The following is a 14,480-nucleotide window of genomic DNA, read 5'->3' as shown; positions in this document are numbered from 1 at the left end:
CCACCGTTAATTAGGTTCAGCATGTTAGTCACATGCAGCCACTATACTCTGAGGCACATGGGCAGACTTGAATAAGAAATTGGGAAATTGAGACTGCAGGAAAAATGTATCGCAGGTACATTTAGTTGCGGTTCCGTTTTGCAATCTTTTGTTGTTATTCATTCGACCTCGATCCTAAAACATCGACAAAGAGGTACGCCTGTTCTAAGTGCTGTGACCTTGTGATATTCTGTTGTCATTCATGAATACTCTAAAAGCACAGACTCTAATTATCTGCAGTCTGTTTCTAAAGTAAATGATGGAAGAGCTTTTCCTCTATGAGGTCACACTGTAGTTATTTGTGATTCCTTTGGGCCAATATTTGTGCTAAATTGTTATGACCTAATATTAACATCATTAACTAGTTAGTTTGTGTCAAACCAGCAAATCATCTAGAAATATGATCTTTAAATTCTGTCAGCATCTTAGAGACCCTTCTTGCTACATACGAGGATGCAAGGACATTTCTCATTATTTCCATCATTTTATTTGTGTGTATTTTCTGTTCAGCCACAACACAAAGACCACCTCCTGGATAGACCCTCGGTGCCTGGAAAAGCCTCAGAAACCCCTTGAAGAATGTGAAGACGATGGTACGTTCATGAGCATGACTAACGACAGGATTCTCTGTGTTTATGTAAAATCCTCTTTTCAAATACGGACCCATTGAACATATACAGGTTTCTCCCATATTGTCTCATTATTTTTAAAGAACTGTCAGAAACAAACACCTGTTCAGTATCTAAATTACTAGTTTTAGATCCTTCTCATCTGTGGCCAATTAACTAACCCTATATTTAGATTCTAGTGTTATGCCTGGGTTAGAGAACCCCTTTCTTCAGCAAAATCCCAGAGAGCAGTGGTTCCCTCAGCAGCCTTCGCGTGTCAGTGTTGGGTCATGAAAAATGGCGAGAAGTCATTTGGTGGCACTGCTCTGCTCCTTCCCTCAGCTGTTTGTCGGAGCAAGATGCCCCACAGCTCTGTGTAATTGTCGGCATCAGTCGCATCGTGTAGCTCAAACGAGCAACGCCCTCCCTGACCACCACGCCTGCTCACAGATGTTTTACCAAAACAAAAGGGAAATGGGAAATACATTAATACAGTTTATCATGAGGTTGTGGGATTTTTGCTATCACTTATTTCCCGTCTGTTAGGTGCATTACTACTCACAAAATGACGTGTTCTGCTGGATCAAACCACAAATCACACACACGGATCCAGTCGTTAGGGAAAAACTTGCCTTGTGATTTGTCACATGAGGCTGCGGCTCTCAGATGTTGTTGACTGACTCACAGATGTGCCCCCCTCTCTCTCTTTCCATTTCACAACGATGCTGTGCTGCTCTGCTGTCCATCCTGCTGAGTAGAAGGGGTACACACAGAGGAGCTGGACAATGACCTAGGTAGGATCTTCTCTCATATGTTACACTCTCACTATATCACTCTGTGTCACTATACCACTCTGATTCCCTGTTGCAATTCAAAAACTTCCAGCTGAATTTATACATTTGTAAGTGGAGTCTCAACAACAGTTAATAGCGCACATCTACATGCTGACATGAAAACACCGCCACCAGAGGCTCATACAGAGTCATTTGCTGGTGGTGAGAGATGACAAGAAATGCGTCATTTATCTAGCAATGACACATTATGCCAGGCTGACAAAGATCTGATCTTTACCTTGTCTGTTCTCAGTGTGTGGCTTATATGTTTTATCAAGCACACACTGGGTGTGATTAGAAAGTGTCAACTTGCCCCCATGCAACCAGCAAACTGGACACGTTCACACGTCATTTCATACATAAGAGACGAGGGCCGATGTTCCAATGATGATTTCCTATTGGCCGTCTGTCTGAGCCAGACGACAACAGGCCTTTTTTCTCTTCTTCTTTTAGCTGTGCCCCATCAGCACGCTAACTGGCCTATCAGACACAGCAGCGCGGCCACTGCAGGATGCACGGTGTCTGGAGACCGTGCACAGATAGTGGATGATGTCATTCCATTAGAGGAGATATCTGATTCATCATTGTAGTTCATTGAAATACGGGGACAACAAAATACACACATTTCACCAAATGTACTGTGTATTGCTATTGACAAGTGAAGGAATGAAACGTCTTCTTTTAACTTGATTTGTAATTAGTTTCAGTTTTGTAAAATGGGATTGGAAACGTCAGCCTCAGAGACTTGTATAGGAGCCCTAAATATGTATCGGAATCGAGTATTTTTTTTCATCATCTGGCAAAGCTGCATTAATCAATATTTTTTTAATATTAACATTAAATCAGATGACTAAATGTCATGCAAAAGGGGAAACCCACAGAGAAACATCACACACTGTTTAGCTTCTTTCTAGCGCACATCATCTCAGAAATACAGCAGCACAAACACGCAAAGAAAGTTCTACATCACAGGGCTTCAGTCTTGTTAGCAGCTCCCATCGGTTATTGTGTGAAACTGCTGCCATGTTATCAGCTGCCATGTTAGAGCCATCGGATCAGACGAGTCCATAAGACTGCCCTTGATCGGATCATGTTAAATAATTATTGATCAATACAATCCAATAGAGGTGGGCAAAGGAACGCAATTCACTTCAGTTCTCTGAGGAGGAGCAGACTCAAGCATTTTATGAACACACACACGCACACGCACACACACACACTCTCAAAGTGCCTCTGCAGTACATGCTTACCCAAGAGAAATCAATTGCAGCACAGTATCAAGAGAATGAGATGCAAATAGTTAAACTTGTCATTCATCATGCTTGAATTCACAATACATTCCTGAAGTTGGGCTGAACGACCATGTGAGGACACGGTGTGAGCAGGAAACACTGGATAAGGGACACATTTCTTTCTCTTTGTCTTTTCTCATTTGCGGTTACACTCGCTGAAATGTATATCATACTGTTAAGAATGTTGGAGCACTAAATGTCCTCTCTCACTCTCACTCACTCACACACACAGAGACACATACATGCACACAATCACAGGTGCTCCTCCAGGAGCGGAACCAGCGCAGTGTGAAATCAAGTGGGTGATTAAAATTTTGCGGGAGGCGATGCGGGACCGCGTTCCATTTCACGTTCCAGTTGAGAAATCTGAATGATAATTCACCATGCACGCTTTGTGGGTTCACCCTGTTCAACAGCACTGACGCTGTAACCTTGCATTCCTTTTTTTTCTTTTTTGCTGCATGTGCAGTTTTGTGTTCGCTGCTTTTAGCAGTTGTTGAAAATATGGAACAAAATTGACTCTAAATGCAGATTTGTCCGTGGTCGCTCTAAATCAGTTTTGCTTACTACCTGGTCTAACAGACTGTAATCGGTAGTGGTGTGTGTCACGTACGCACAATTTAAACATTCCCATCTGGCTTTTTTTTGCATCTGCTGCTGACTACTCTAACTAAGGGCCCTCCTCATTCGAAAGCAGAGGGAGGCTCTTCAAGTTTCATGATTGTAATTACCATCTACTTGCACGCAGGGCGAGGCTTAATTGGCGGAGGGTGATGATATGTAAAACTGATACATTACAGGAGATTATTGGACAATCTGTGTTTGTAGCCAATTAGAAGCCTCTGACATTATCTATGTGAAGGCCAGCCAATAATCAATGCTGCTGTAATCGGACGGCTTTGTCGGAGACGACGACGTCACTTTCTCTGGTAAACACGATGGAAATACAGTGAGATTGCTCCATCGGGCAATTGCAGGCTACTAAAGTGGGCCTAGTCATATTCATTATTTTCTGTACTTTCTCTGAAATAAGTCTGTATAAGTGTCTGCAACTGAGAGAAAGCGGCTGCTTTCAATGCCATCTCCTCACATGAAGCAAGGCTTTCACTAATATAGGCATTTGATTAGTAAGAAATGTGCTTCTCTGCCAGGTGTTTATCATTCATATGAGGAAAAGATAAGGTTTCATTTCAAACTTAATTTTCTCAGTTTTCTCTGCACATCGTAAGACTCAAGTCGTTTTCAAATGAAGCAGTTCCCTCCCTCCTTCTTACTCTGTTTTTCCTTCATTGCTTTCTTCTTCTCGTCTTCCCGTCCTCTCTCTGACCACACCACCACTCCTTTCTCTCACCTCCTTGCACCTCTCCATCCCTCCATTCATCGCCGCCCAAGGGGGTCTCGCACCGTTCTTATCTGATGTGTGGAAATGTCAGCAATGTGAGGGGACAAGGGCGGCCAGACAACCTGTGAAGCTGTTGAGTCACTCTGGCCCTGGAGACTGACTGGCACAATGCAGAGGCAAAAGGTCTCCACTGGCCTGGTCTCTGATGGCTGGATACACGGCCCGCAGCAACTTGACAGCCTTGAGTTTTCACCGTTTCCTCCGTTTCACTCACAATTTGTCCTGTTTTTATTTTTTTTATTTTAGAACTTCCACCAGGATGGGAGAAAATAGACGATCCAGTATACGGGGTCTACTATGTTGAGTAAGTGACGCACAGTATGTGAAGGAATCCAACACTCTTTTGTAAATGTACATGCTGACGCTGCAAGAATGAAGAAGAAATGGCCTTGCATTTTTCTTCTGATACTTCGAAAGCAATAATTTCCCTCGTTTTCATTCCAGCAGCAGAAACTGTTGACCTTACTGTAAATAGGAGCAGCTCTAATGCATGTGCAGTGCTGCTGTGAGACGTTAAAGCGAGAGTTTCGCTGCAGCTATTTTGGTCTTTTGTGTACTCTAAAATGTAGGCCATTTTGTTTGTGTCGTTATCATTCGCGTGTGTGTGTGTGTGTGTGTGTGTGTGTGTGTATGTGTGTGTGTGTGTGTGTGTGTGTGTGTGTGTGTGTGTGTGTCTACATCTCGTGTAAAGCCCCAGGGCTTCAGCATTAATACGAATGTGTTTCAAGCGTTTTGATGTCGTTCAAAGCAGCACCTGGGGGCTAGAGACTGGCATTTTTTATGTTTTCCCCCTCTTTGTCTCTGCAATGTTCTCCTCCTGTTCATCTCCTTCATGTGGTGTAGAATGTGGTGCTTTTAGGTGTAATTTCTCAGTGCAGGTAGGTTAGTGGCATGTGTGGTATGGAAGATGTGTAACGTCTGCGAATTAAGCCCTCATTAAAACTTTGGATTTATTTTGACGTGACTTGTGCGTCTCAGAGAGGGGTTCCTGTGTATGCATGGATATTGCTCCACTCTGTATTAATCAAAGCTTATCGCCATGTGTCCCCTCCCTCTCTTGATCCAATCTCACTCCTCTTTTACTTTTTACCGTATCTTCTCCACTGTCTGTGCTCCACTTTTCCTGCTGATATTTACTTCTCCTCCTTCATCTTGTTTTCTATTCTTATTTTCTGCTTCCTATTATTCCCCTCCCCCCTCCTTAATTTCTTATTCCTCTACCTCCATCCACTCGTCCCTCCTTCCGCCGTCCCAATAGTCACATCAACAGGAAGACCCAGTATGAGAATCCAGTGTTGGAGGCTAAGAGGCGCAGGCAGCTGGAACAGCAGCAGCCTCAGCCCCAAAGCCAGCAGCCACCCGAAGGTGAGCGCTACATCCGAGGTTCGTTCTCAAGCCCCCTCAAAGGGCGTCATTTCCTTTCTTTCTCTTCATGTTTTTGACTGAGTTACCTGCATGTGTGTGTGTGTGTGTGTGTGTGTGTGTGTGTGTGTGTGTGTGTGTGTGTGTGTGTGTGTGTGTGTGAGAGATTGTGTCTTTATAACTACTGCTACAGTATTTCTTGGCGTTGCCTGCTACTGCCTTATGATTTGCTAAGTGCCCTTCCATAAAGGCATAATTATTATTTGCGGCTGTAATACCCAGCCTTTTTGAGAAGTTAATTTTTATTTTACGTGTTGCTTTCGGACACTTGTTTGTGGCAATAACGTGGAAGCTTATTTCCTAAAGAAAGAAAGGTAAGTTTGTCTTCACCTGAAAATTATCTGCTTGCTAAAGACAGCCTTTTTCTTAATTAGCTCTAAGTGCTACTAGTATTAACAGTCATGGGTTTAGCTCGCAAAGCTGCCACCATACAGCTAATTGATAACCTTGGGTCGCTCCTGCTTCCCGTCAAAAAACCTTATGCATTCACAGGACGCCCCGAAGGCCGAGATTAATTGTAAATGCAGGCCGGCCCACATGGGAAGTCTCCTATCGGGCTCCACCTTCTGCTCGGTCAGCAGAAATCATTCGATTCCACTGATTTCACTCCTCGTCTGAAAGCTCAATCTCTCTTCAGAAAAACTCAATACTATCAAGCCGGGGCTTTTCCCAATTCTTTTCACTCCTGCACTGATTCCATCACACTGTTTAGAATATTAATGACGGTAGCCGTCTGATTGGTGTCACGATGTCGTAACAAGGTGATTAATCAATCACGCGGGCCATTATGAGGAAATGGGTCTCTATTTTTCACACGTGAGGAGATGTGAAACAGCGCTAAAAGCTCCATGAAGTTTGTTCAAGCTGTTATAATGTAATGTATACATGCAATGTTTAGTTAGAGTTGTTGAACCACGTTCCTTCACTTGTTGCTCGGTGGGAATGTTTTGTTCCTGAATTTCAGGCAGACACTAGACCAGCAAAAGTTTTATTTGCACGGAGACGTTTCAGAACCAATCCATCACAAGTTCCTCTGGCATCATAGAAAGCAAAGTGTCCCCCCCCCCCCAAATACACAGCACAGTAGGCCGCGTTGTCCCGGAGCCCTTAGCCCCAGTTTCTTCCACAAGTAGGGCAACTGTGCACCTGCCCAGACCTCGTCTAGAGAACATATGCCTCTTGCCGTTTCAGAATGGATCGAGGATTCGGTGTTGGCGGGGGCCCCACTGGCCAGCTATGCTGCCAACCACCAGGAGACCTACAGGGACCCTAGGAAAGGACCTCCTCCGATGCCCAACGCCATGGGGCAGAAACGTAAGTTCCCATTTAAATAAAACTACAGTGTGAAACTTCATGAAAACCGGATCGCTCGTTACTTTTCTATTTCCAGGCTGTGTCACCCAGATCAACTTATCACGAGCTAAACCAAATTCATTAGTTTGTTTTCCTCAGCCACTGCCTCAGACTGCTCTCTGTATACATTTCATCATATAGTCTTAATATTAATTCCACTCATCTAGTATGTACATTAGACTACATTTGTTCCAAGAGAGCAGTGTTTGTATTTTCTTAACAAACTCTGTGAGGGAGAGTTGCATTGTCGATTCTGTCTACATGTTGATTTACATGGAACCCCTGATATGTTGCTATGTGTTCAGTATGAAATAATGGCCTGATTTCTCCCACCATTAAGTGAAACCAACACCTCCAGACACAGTGTCTAGCCGTTACTGTGTGTTGCCAGCTCCTTTTATTCCAGCCTCCCACTAGCAGCTTGTCTAATTAGCTCAGCCATGGCAGAGAATTAACTGCTTCAACCCGTCTCTCCCGCTTACTCTCCCTTGCTGCTCTGCGGGACGTCTTTGCCTTTTCTCTCATCAATCTCTTTATGTTCTAGCTCACATCCCCACTCGCTCTCTCATTCTCTGCTTCGGTTCTGTCTATCTTTTGCTTCCACCCTCTGTCTCTCCCCACTCCGTGCCGTCCATGGCCTTGACATTCCTCTCGAGAAAGGCGTCATTCAAAATCTCTGTTTCCATCTCCTTGCATTTCATATTTCTCCTGCTTCCTGGTTTGCTCTTACATCTCTGGATCCCTTGTGGATAAAGCCGCCATCTATGTTCATAGTTTAGTTACAGCTCTTCTGTTCTGAAAAATGCTTTTCATGAAGCTGAGTGGTTACAGCGCATGCCATGTAACCAAAAACATCCTTGGATCGTTTGTTGCATGTCATAACCCCCCCCCCACGCCATTTCTACGCTGTCAAATAAAGGCGGAAATAAATAATAATCTTCAAACTAGGCATTGCACTCACTGACACACACCCTCCACAAACTCAAACACAGGGGCACTTACTGACTCCAAAGGTAATACATTTTTCATTGAATGCATAAACTAGCACGAGCATAACCTAATGTGGTGCTGCTGGTCACTAAGCACACATTCCTCTGTGATCCCTTCTCTATAATGTACAAGCTTTTATTCTTTCCTTCACCTTTGCTAACATCCCTGTATACATTTTTGCGAAGCGTGTGAAGTCATCTTCTGTGGCATGTGGCTTCCATGTGGCTTAATAAACGGCGAGAGCTCAGCCAGTCCTTGTATTCCGCGGTCGTTCCCCGCTCCTCCACATTCTCAGCAGTGGATGAATATCTCACTCAAGCTTTTGATTTAGACTGATCCCATCTCGTATCTTTCTTCATTGTGTCCTTAATGCCAGATAATGAGGTGGAGAAAGGATGAATGAGTAATGGGATTTAGATTATTCTAATGACTTAAGACCACTTTGAAATGTGTATTGTGGATATCTCTGTGTTAATTAAACCCTCACAACCAGTGTAGAATGATAAGAGCTGTTCACTGAGGCAGAACCCGCTCTCATATCATCTGACCATCATTCGCTAAGGATAATATATATTTATATATAGATATATATATTTATATGAATGTATATATGTGTGTATATAGAATACCATCATGTTATGTCATCAGACCAGAACACGGTCAATAGCCATTACGTTCCTTTTTCACCAGATGGAGAACAGTTTTGCTGAATCCAAAGCTGCTTCATTCAGTTCGGGTTGTTACATTGGTGTATCACAAAGATATAAATGTAATTGTCTGTGTTCAGGAGGGAAGCCTTTCTTTACCCGGAACCGATCCGAGCTGAAGGGGACTTTCATCAACACCAAGCTGAAAAAGAGTCGTCGGGGGTTCGGCTTCACTGTTGTTGGAGGCGACGAGCCAGACGAGTTCCTGCAAATCAAGAGCCTGGTCCTGGATGGACCGGCCGCCCTCGATGGCAAAATGGAGACAGGTTGGTGCACCCAATATGGTTATAAGTAAGGACGCTAAAACACTTGTCTTGACAAATGAATTCCAGACATAAGGAATACAATTTCTCCCTCTTCTCCACCTTTTAAGGGGATGTGATTGTGAGCGTCAACGACACATGTGTGCTGGGATACACCCATGCCCAAGTTGTGAAGATCTTCCAGTCCATCCCAATCGGCTCCATGGTCAACTTGGAGCTGTGCCGCGGCTACCCGCTGCCCTTTGACCCCGATGACCCCAACACTAGCCTGGTCACCTCGGTGGCCATTATCGACAACAAAGACCCGATTATCATCAACGGCCAGGAGGGCTCCAACAGCTACAACTCGCCGTCCAGCCACGGCAGTCACAACAACATCGGCTCGACCAACGGCGGGCCGCCCCTCAACGGCCTCCACCGGCCCCACAGCCCCTCGGCGGAGTTGGCCTCCGACAGTTCCTCCCAGCACGGCTACCCCAGCGATGTGGTCACCCTGGCCTCATCCATCGCGACACAACCAGAGCTCATCACTGTGCACATGGAGAAAGGAGACAAGGGCTTCGGCTTCACCATCGCCGACAGTCCCGGGGGCGGAGGGCAGAGAGTGAAGCAGATCGTGGACTACCCGCGCTGCCGCGGCCTCAAGGAGGGCGACATTATCGTGGAGGTGAACAAGAGAAATGTGCAGAGCATGTCGCACAACCAGGTGGTTGACCTGCTCAGCAAATGTCCCAAAGGCAGCGAGGTCACCATGCTGGTGCAGAGAGGTGAGAGGAGGCTGATCCCTCCATATGCATGCTTATTGTCTCAGTAAATGTGCCATTGCTATTGTAAGTGATGAGAGCAGATGGAGATGAGGAAGATGGAGGAAACAGGTGCCGAGTTATACGCCTGGTTTCTGATTTATGTGCCCATGTGTTGAAGCATTGCAAGAACCAAACAAACCTTTCCCATGAATCTGCTCAATGCTGATGACAGAAAAATAATTAGGCCGTCCCAGCTCACAGAGAGCTCTTTTATTGACTCACATATTTATTTCTTAATGTAAATAGAGGTTGGAAGCAAAGGAGAGATGGCAAGATAGAGGGATTATTATGATATGGAAGAAGGAAGAAGAGAAAGTTGAAATAACATTTGAGGACGTGGTTGAAAGGGAAGTGGTGAGAGAGGTGTTTACACTGAACAGTATTGCTCTTGTCAGAGCACGGAATCCGTCTTGAAATTGAAAGGAGGCAGCGAGAAAGAAAAGTTAAAAGGGGAGATGAAGGAACTGTGATAAGAAGGGGAAACTTCACAGGAGAAAGGTTTAGCTGGTGTTTCCAGTCAGTCTGAATATTCTCCCCCATCCTCAGTTGCTCTCTGACAAGGTTCTAGTTCACTCCCCTCGTGTCTGTCTGCTGCATTTATTTGTTTGTTGACAAGCATGTTGAGTTTGAGGCTTTTAGCGTATTCTCCTGTGAAAATTAGTCATTTTTTTAAAGATGCCACAGATTAAGCTGGCATGGCTTTCATCCACCTACTTGACTCTCTGGTATATGAGCTGTTAACATACATTTCCAGTGTTAGTAGTCAATGCTCAGAAAACAGTGCACTTGCACGTGAATGCCTCTGTTCAGCTTGCACATCCCCGCTTTAGTGGTGGTTTCTGATGGAGAATGTCTGTCACACAGGAGCACTAAATGGAAGCAAAGCAACTGTGAACGGAGGATAAAACTGGAATGATTGAAGTTTGATGTTTCCCCTCCAATCCCCAACAGGCTCTCAGACCTCCAGAGCTCTAAACGCACTGTGTGGAGCCTATTCATTCAAGTAACTAAAAGGTGTGTGTGCGTGCGTGCGTGTGTGCGTGTGCGTGCGTTCACTCACTCACACTTGCAGTTTATCTCCTTGGTAGGGTTAAGTGATCAGAACTGTCGAGGGAAATCGGTCAGATGAATGGCGACCACATCGCGCCTGTCTCTCTCTCTGTGTCTCTCTCTCTCTCTCTTTCTCTCTCTTTCTTTCTTCATGTGGACACACGCCACCCAAACCGTTCCACTCGCCCTCACTGCCTTTTGATAATGAGTAGTATTCCTTCATCACATTAGTGTACAATGGGATGCAGCCTGATTATGGGCAGGGCCTAATGGGCTGCCAATAAAATAAAAAAAAGGCTTGTGTAAACGCAGGGACTAGCTTTGATCGCCACAGACAGACAGATAGGACTGCGATGGAAGGAATGGAGCTGAGCTAAAAGACTAAAGTTATGGATGATGATCATGTATATGGGGCATTTTAATTGAAGCAGCATTACTAAATGCCTTAAAGGTTGGTCTTCTCCTACTTAGGGTTTTGGAACAAAGGATGCCAGTCAGCGGAGAAACACAGGAAGCAAATCATGAAAGCCAATTGAATGGACAGTGTCTTCCAGCAGGACCTGCCCTTCTAGTACTTCATGCAGATTAATAATAGAACAAAAGTCTGCTCACTGCACTTCTCCTATTTGCACATTACACGTACCAAGTGCTGGCTACTGTATGTTTTACAAAGATCCTTTGTGATGAAGAGCCTTCTGGCTCCTACATCACAACACGGGCAGTACGTATGGAGCCAAATTACAAATTGTACCAGGGTGGTAGGTTGACTTTTAGTCTTTATTGGTCTCACATTAGGGCATCATGTCAAACTTGCGTCCGTAGCACTACACCCATCTAAAGCTGTCAAGTCCTCCAACCTGCCATTTAATTAATTGTCGGATTCATAATTGCTTTTTGATCAGACAACAACATTTTGTTTGTTTAACAACATTTGTTAAACGGACAAAAGGCTTTTGTAGAAAAAGCACGGGAGCTCTTTCACACTTGACTAGTATTGAATTTTTTTTTATAATACCCATCCCTGTCAAGCTTCTCGGCAGGGATGTGAATTTAGTGCCTGAGTGAGAATTTAATTTGTGGTAGATATGAATAACCCAAATCATTATTGATCTCTGGTTGCAACTAATGATTATTTATATTATTGATGAATCAAAGTTTTCTTTGATCTGTTGATTAATTTCTTTGTCAAAGAGAAAAGTCAAGAGAAGACATCTTCAAGTCTATCCAACTAATATTCACTTCCCAATTATATAAAACCGCAAATTATCACATCGGGAACGCTGGGACCAGAGAATGATTGGTGTTTCTGCTTGACATGGTGTCAATGCACCACCCATGCGCCATCATTCATACATGCCTGACATACTGTACACACACACACACACACACACACACACACACACACACACACACACACACACACACACTGCTGCACTCATAAGAGCATAAAACCAAGGTTCCAGATACGGTGCCTTAATTATTCTCCCGCTCTTCCTCTCCTCTGTGCTCTCTCTCTCTCTCTCTCTGGTTCGCTCCACCAGCAGCAACAAGACGCACTGGCCTCTAATTGGGGTCGTGATGTCAGCGTTGCTTATCATACACATACATCTTTTTTCTCTCTTGTGCTCTCTTTTTACTCTCACTCTCTTCTCCCATCCATCTAGGATCTCTTCTTCCCTGACCATGTGCGTGTACGTACACACACACGCTCAATTATGGATTCGAGGCAGAATGAGCCTGGTAGAGTCTTAATTGGTGGAGATACACACCTCCTCCATCCCCATTTTCCGTTTCCATTCCCCTGCTGTTAGTATGTAGATTCACACCCGCTCACCCACATGAAGATGGAAGCCAATCCCTGAGGGCCAGCGATACACTCATTAAGGCGGCCGATGCGCAACAGTGTGTCCCCTCAACCTCTCTCCCACTGACTTTCTCACCACATATGAGCATGTGCTCAAGTCAGCTGGAGTGAAAATGTGAGCATGTGTTTTTATGCCTCACCAGCCACAGTGTGCTGAACGTTGGGGGGATCTCGGTGTGAAAACTCTCTCTGTGAATCTCGTTTGAGGGTTCCAGCTTCTTTTTTTGTCTGATCTGAAAATTATCTGTTTTACCCTCCTTGCATATCGACACAGAGGGCAGAATGCCACGTTAGGATTTGACGGGGTTTCATCGGTTATGCACACAAGACACAGTGGTTTTATGATTTATTACCTCAATCAGGTCTGTGTTTCGTGAAACAGTGTTCCTTCATTTGTCTAATTACACCACTCTAATGTGCTAATTTTCCCCTGCCAGTCGTCTCCTGCCCTCACTGATGAGCTCACATAATTCATTTTGGCCCCTGATGTCCTGCCGTAGCATAGACGCTAATTTCCTCTCCTGTGTTCCCTTTAAACAGGTGTAAATGTTAACAGGGTCTTGAGGCACGCATACTCCTGCTGTGCAGCCTTTTCTCAGTGAAAACCGGGGTGTGGGAGTCGGATCTCTGAAACGCAGCCTCTCAATAGCCCAGCAGCTCACGTCATAGCTGTCAGCTGTAAAAAAACAACAACAACAAAGTAATGCCCATTTGTTTCAGCATGGATGCAGGGTTGTTCTGGTTGTCGTTTTTTAAGACCTGGCAGGTGCTCCAATGAATGCAAAGGCGCATTGTGTTTGGCTGCAACAACTGCTTGTAGCCATATAGAGAAAACGTAAAGAGAGGCAGCTGCAGACAGAAGGGAGAGGAAGAGAACGGTGGATGTCAGAGGATCAGAGAGATGATGAAAGAGCGGCAACAAAAACCCCATGATGCTCTGCTCATGCGCCCCCCCCCCCCCAACACACACACACACACACACACACACACACACACACACACACACACACACACACACTTCATGACTCATCAATCAATGGTGACACATTAGTCCCTGCTGGGCATTCAGGCCTCGCACTCTTCTCTCAGAATGAGAGATGGACCCTTTCTCTCCTCCCACGTAGCCAGCGGACTTCAAATGGCAGGCTGAGGGACGAACACAGGCAAGAGGTGTTAAACTATTTTGCAAATGTCAGTGTATTTGATGAACCCCTCCACTGCACAGGCACTTTTCTTATCTTCTTAAATAAATAAGAATCTAAATACCCAAAGAAATGTCAGAGACCGCAGGTTATCTGCATGGCTACTGGGAAAACTCTTAAGAGCATTGATAGTGTTGAAGCACAGAAGGGCGTATTTCCTCCTATTGCCTTTAAGTGCAGTTTGAAAGAGATTTATTATACTCTTAAAGACAGTCGGTTGAAATGTGCCTTCTCCTTTTTGTTTTTTCATGGGCGTGCGGCTTTAAGAGGGTAAAAACACCAAGTGGATCATCGCCACATTAGATTGCTCTTATTGGCTTAATATTGGGCACTTGAGCAGCTTGACAATGTCAAAAGAATTCCACGGACTCAGGATCTTTAAGGACACACACTGATATTACGTGAACTTGCATAACCCACACAGACGCCCAGTTACCGGCATGAGGCCCGTATAATGTGGACAGTCTTGTACACACCCATTAGAAAGAGATAAACGTTGATGATGGGTCCCTGCACAGACCAGAGCAGAAAATCAATTCCCGGTATGAGGCAGGAAGCGTCGTATTTTTGCCCACTTCACATTAAAAATTCTGCTGACTGCAAGTTCCAGTGGCACCATAACGAACAGCATTGCTGTCCTCAAAAGCAA

At 44.7% G+C, this 14,480-nt stretch overlaps 1 protein-coding gene across 1 annotated transcript in view; it reads left to right on the top strand.

Annotated features, from left to right (window-relative positions):
* The window catches only part of magi1b (membrane associated guanylate kinase, WW and PDZ domain containing 1b), a gene marked incomplete at its 5' end in the record, with an annotated part of 118,718 nt that overhangs the window by 79,303 nt on the left and 24,935 nt on the right, over positions 1-14,480 (top strand). The window contains 7 exons of the mRNA XM_079218201.1: positions 550-632; positions 1,406-1,441; positions 4,421-4,478; positions 5,433-5,539; positions 6,788-6,910; positions 8,727-8,912; positions 9,020-9,676. Coding sequence (XP_079074327.1) covers positions 550-632; positions 1,406-1,441; positions 4,421-4,478; positions 5,433-5,539; positions 6,788-6,910; positions 8,727-8,912; positions 9,020-9,676 — 1,250 coding nt within the window. The remainder of the gene's footprint in view (positions 1-549; positions 633-1,405; positions 1,442-4,420; positions 4,479-5,432; positions 5,540-6,787; positions 6,911-8,726; positions 8,913-9,019; positions 9,677-14,480) is intronic.

The sequence above is a fragment of the Taurulus bubalis genome (genome assembly GCF_910589615.1).
Source record: "Taurulus bubalis genome assembly, chromosome: 5".
Classification (NCBI taxonomy): Eukaryota; Metazoa; Chordata; class Actinopteri; order Perciformes; family Cottidae; genus Taurulus; species Taurulus bubalis.
This window is presented reverse-complemented; position numbering and strand designations above follow the sequence as displayed.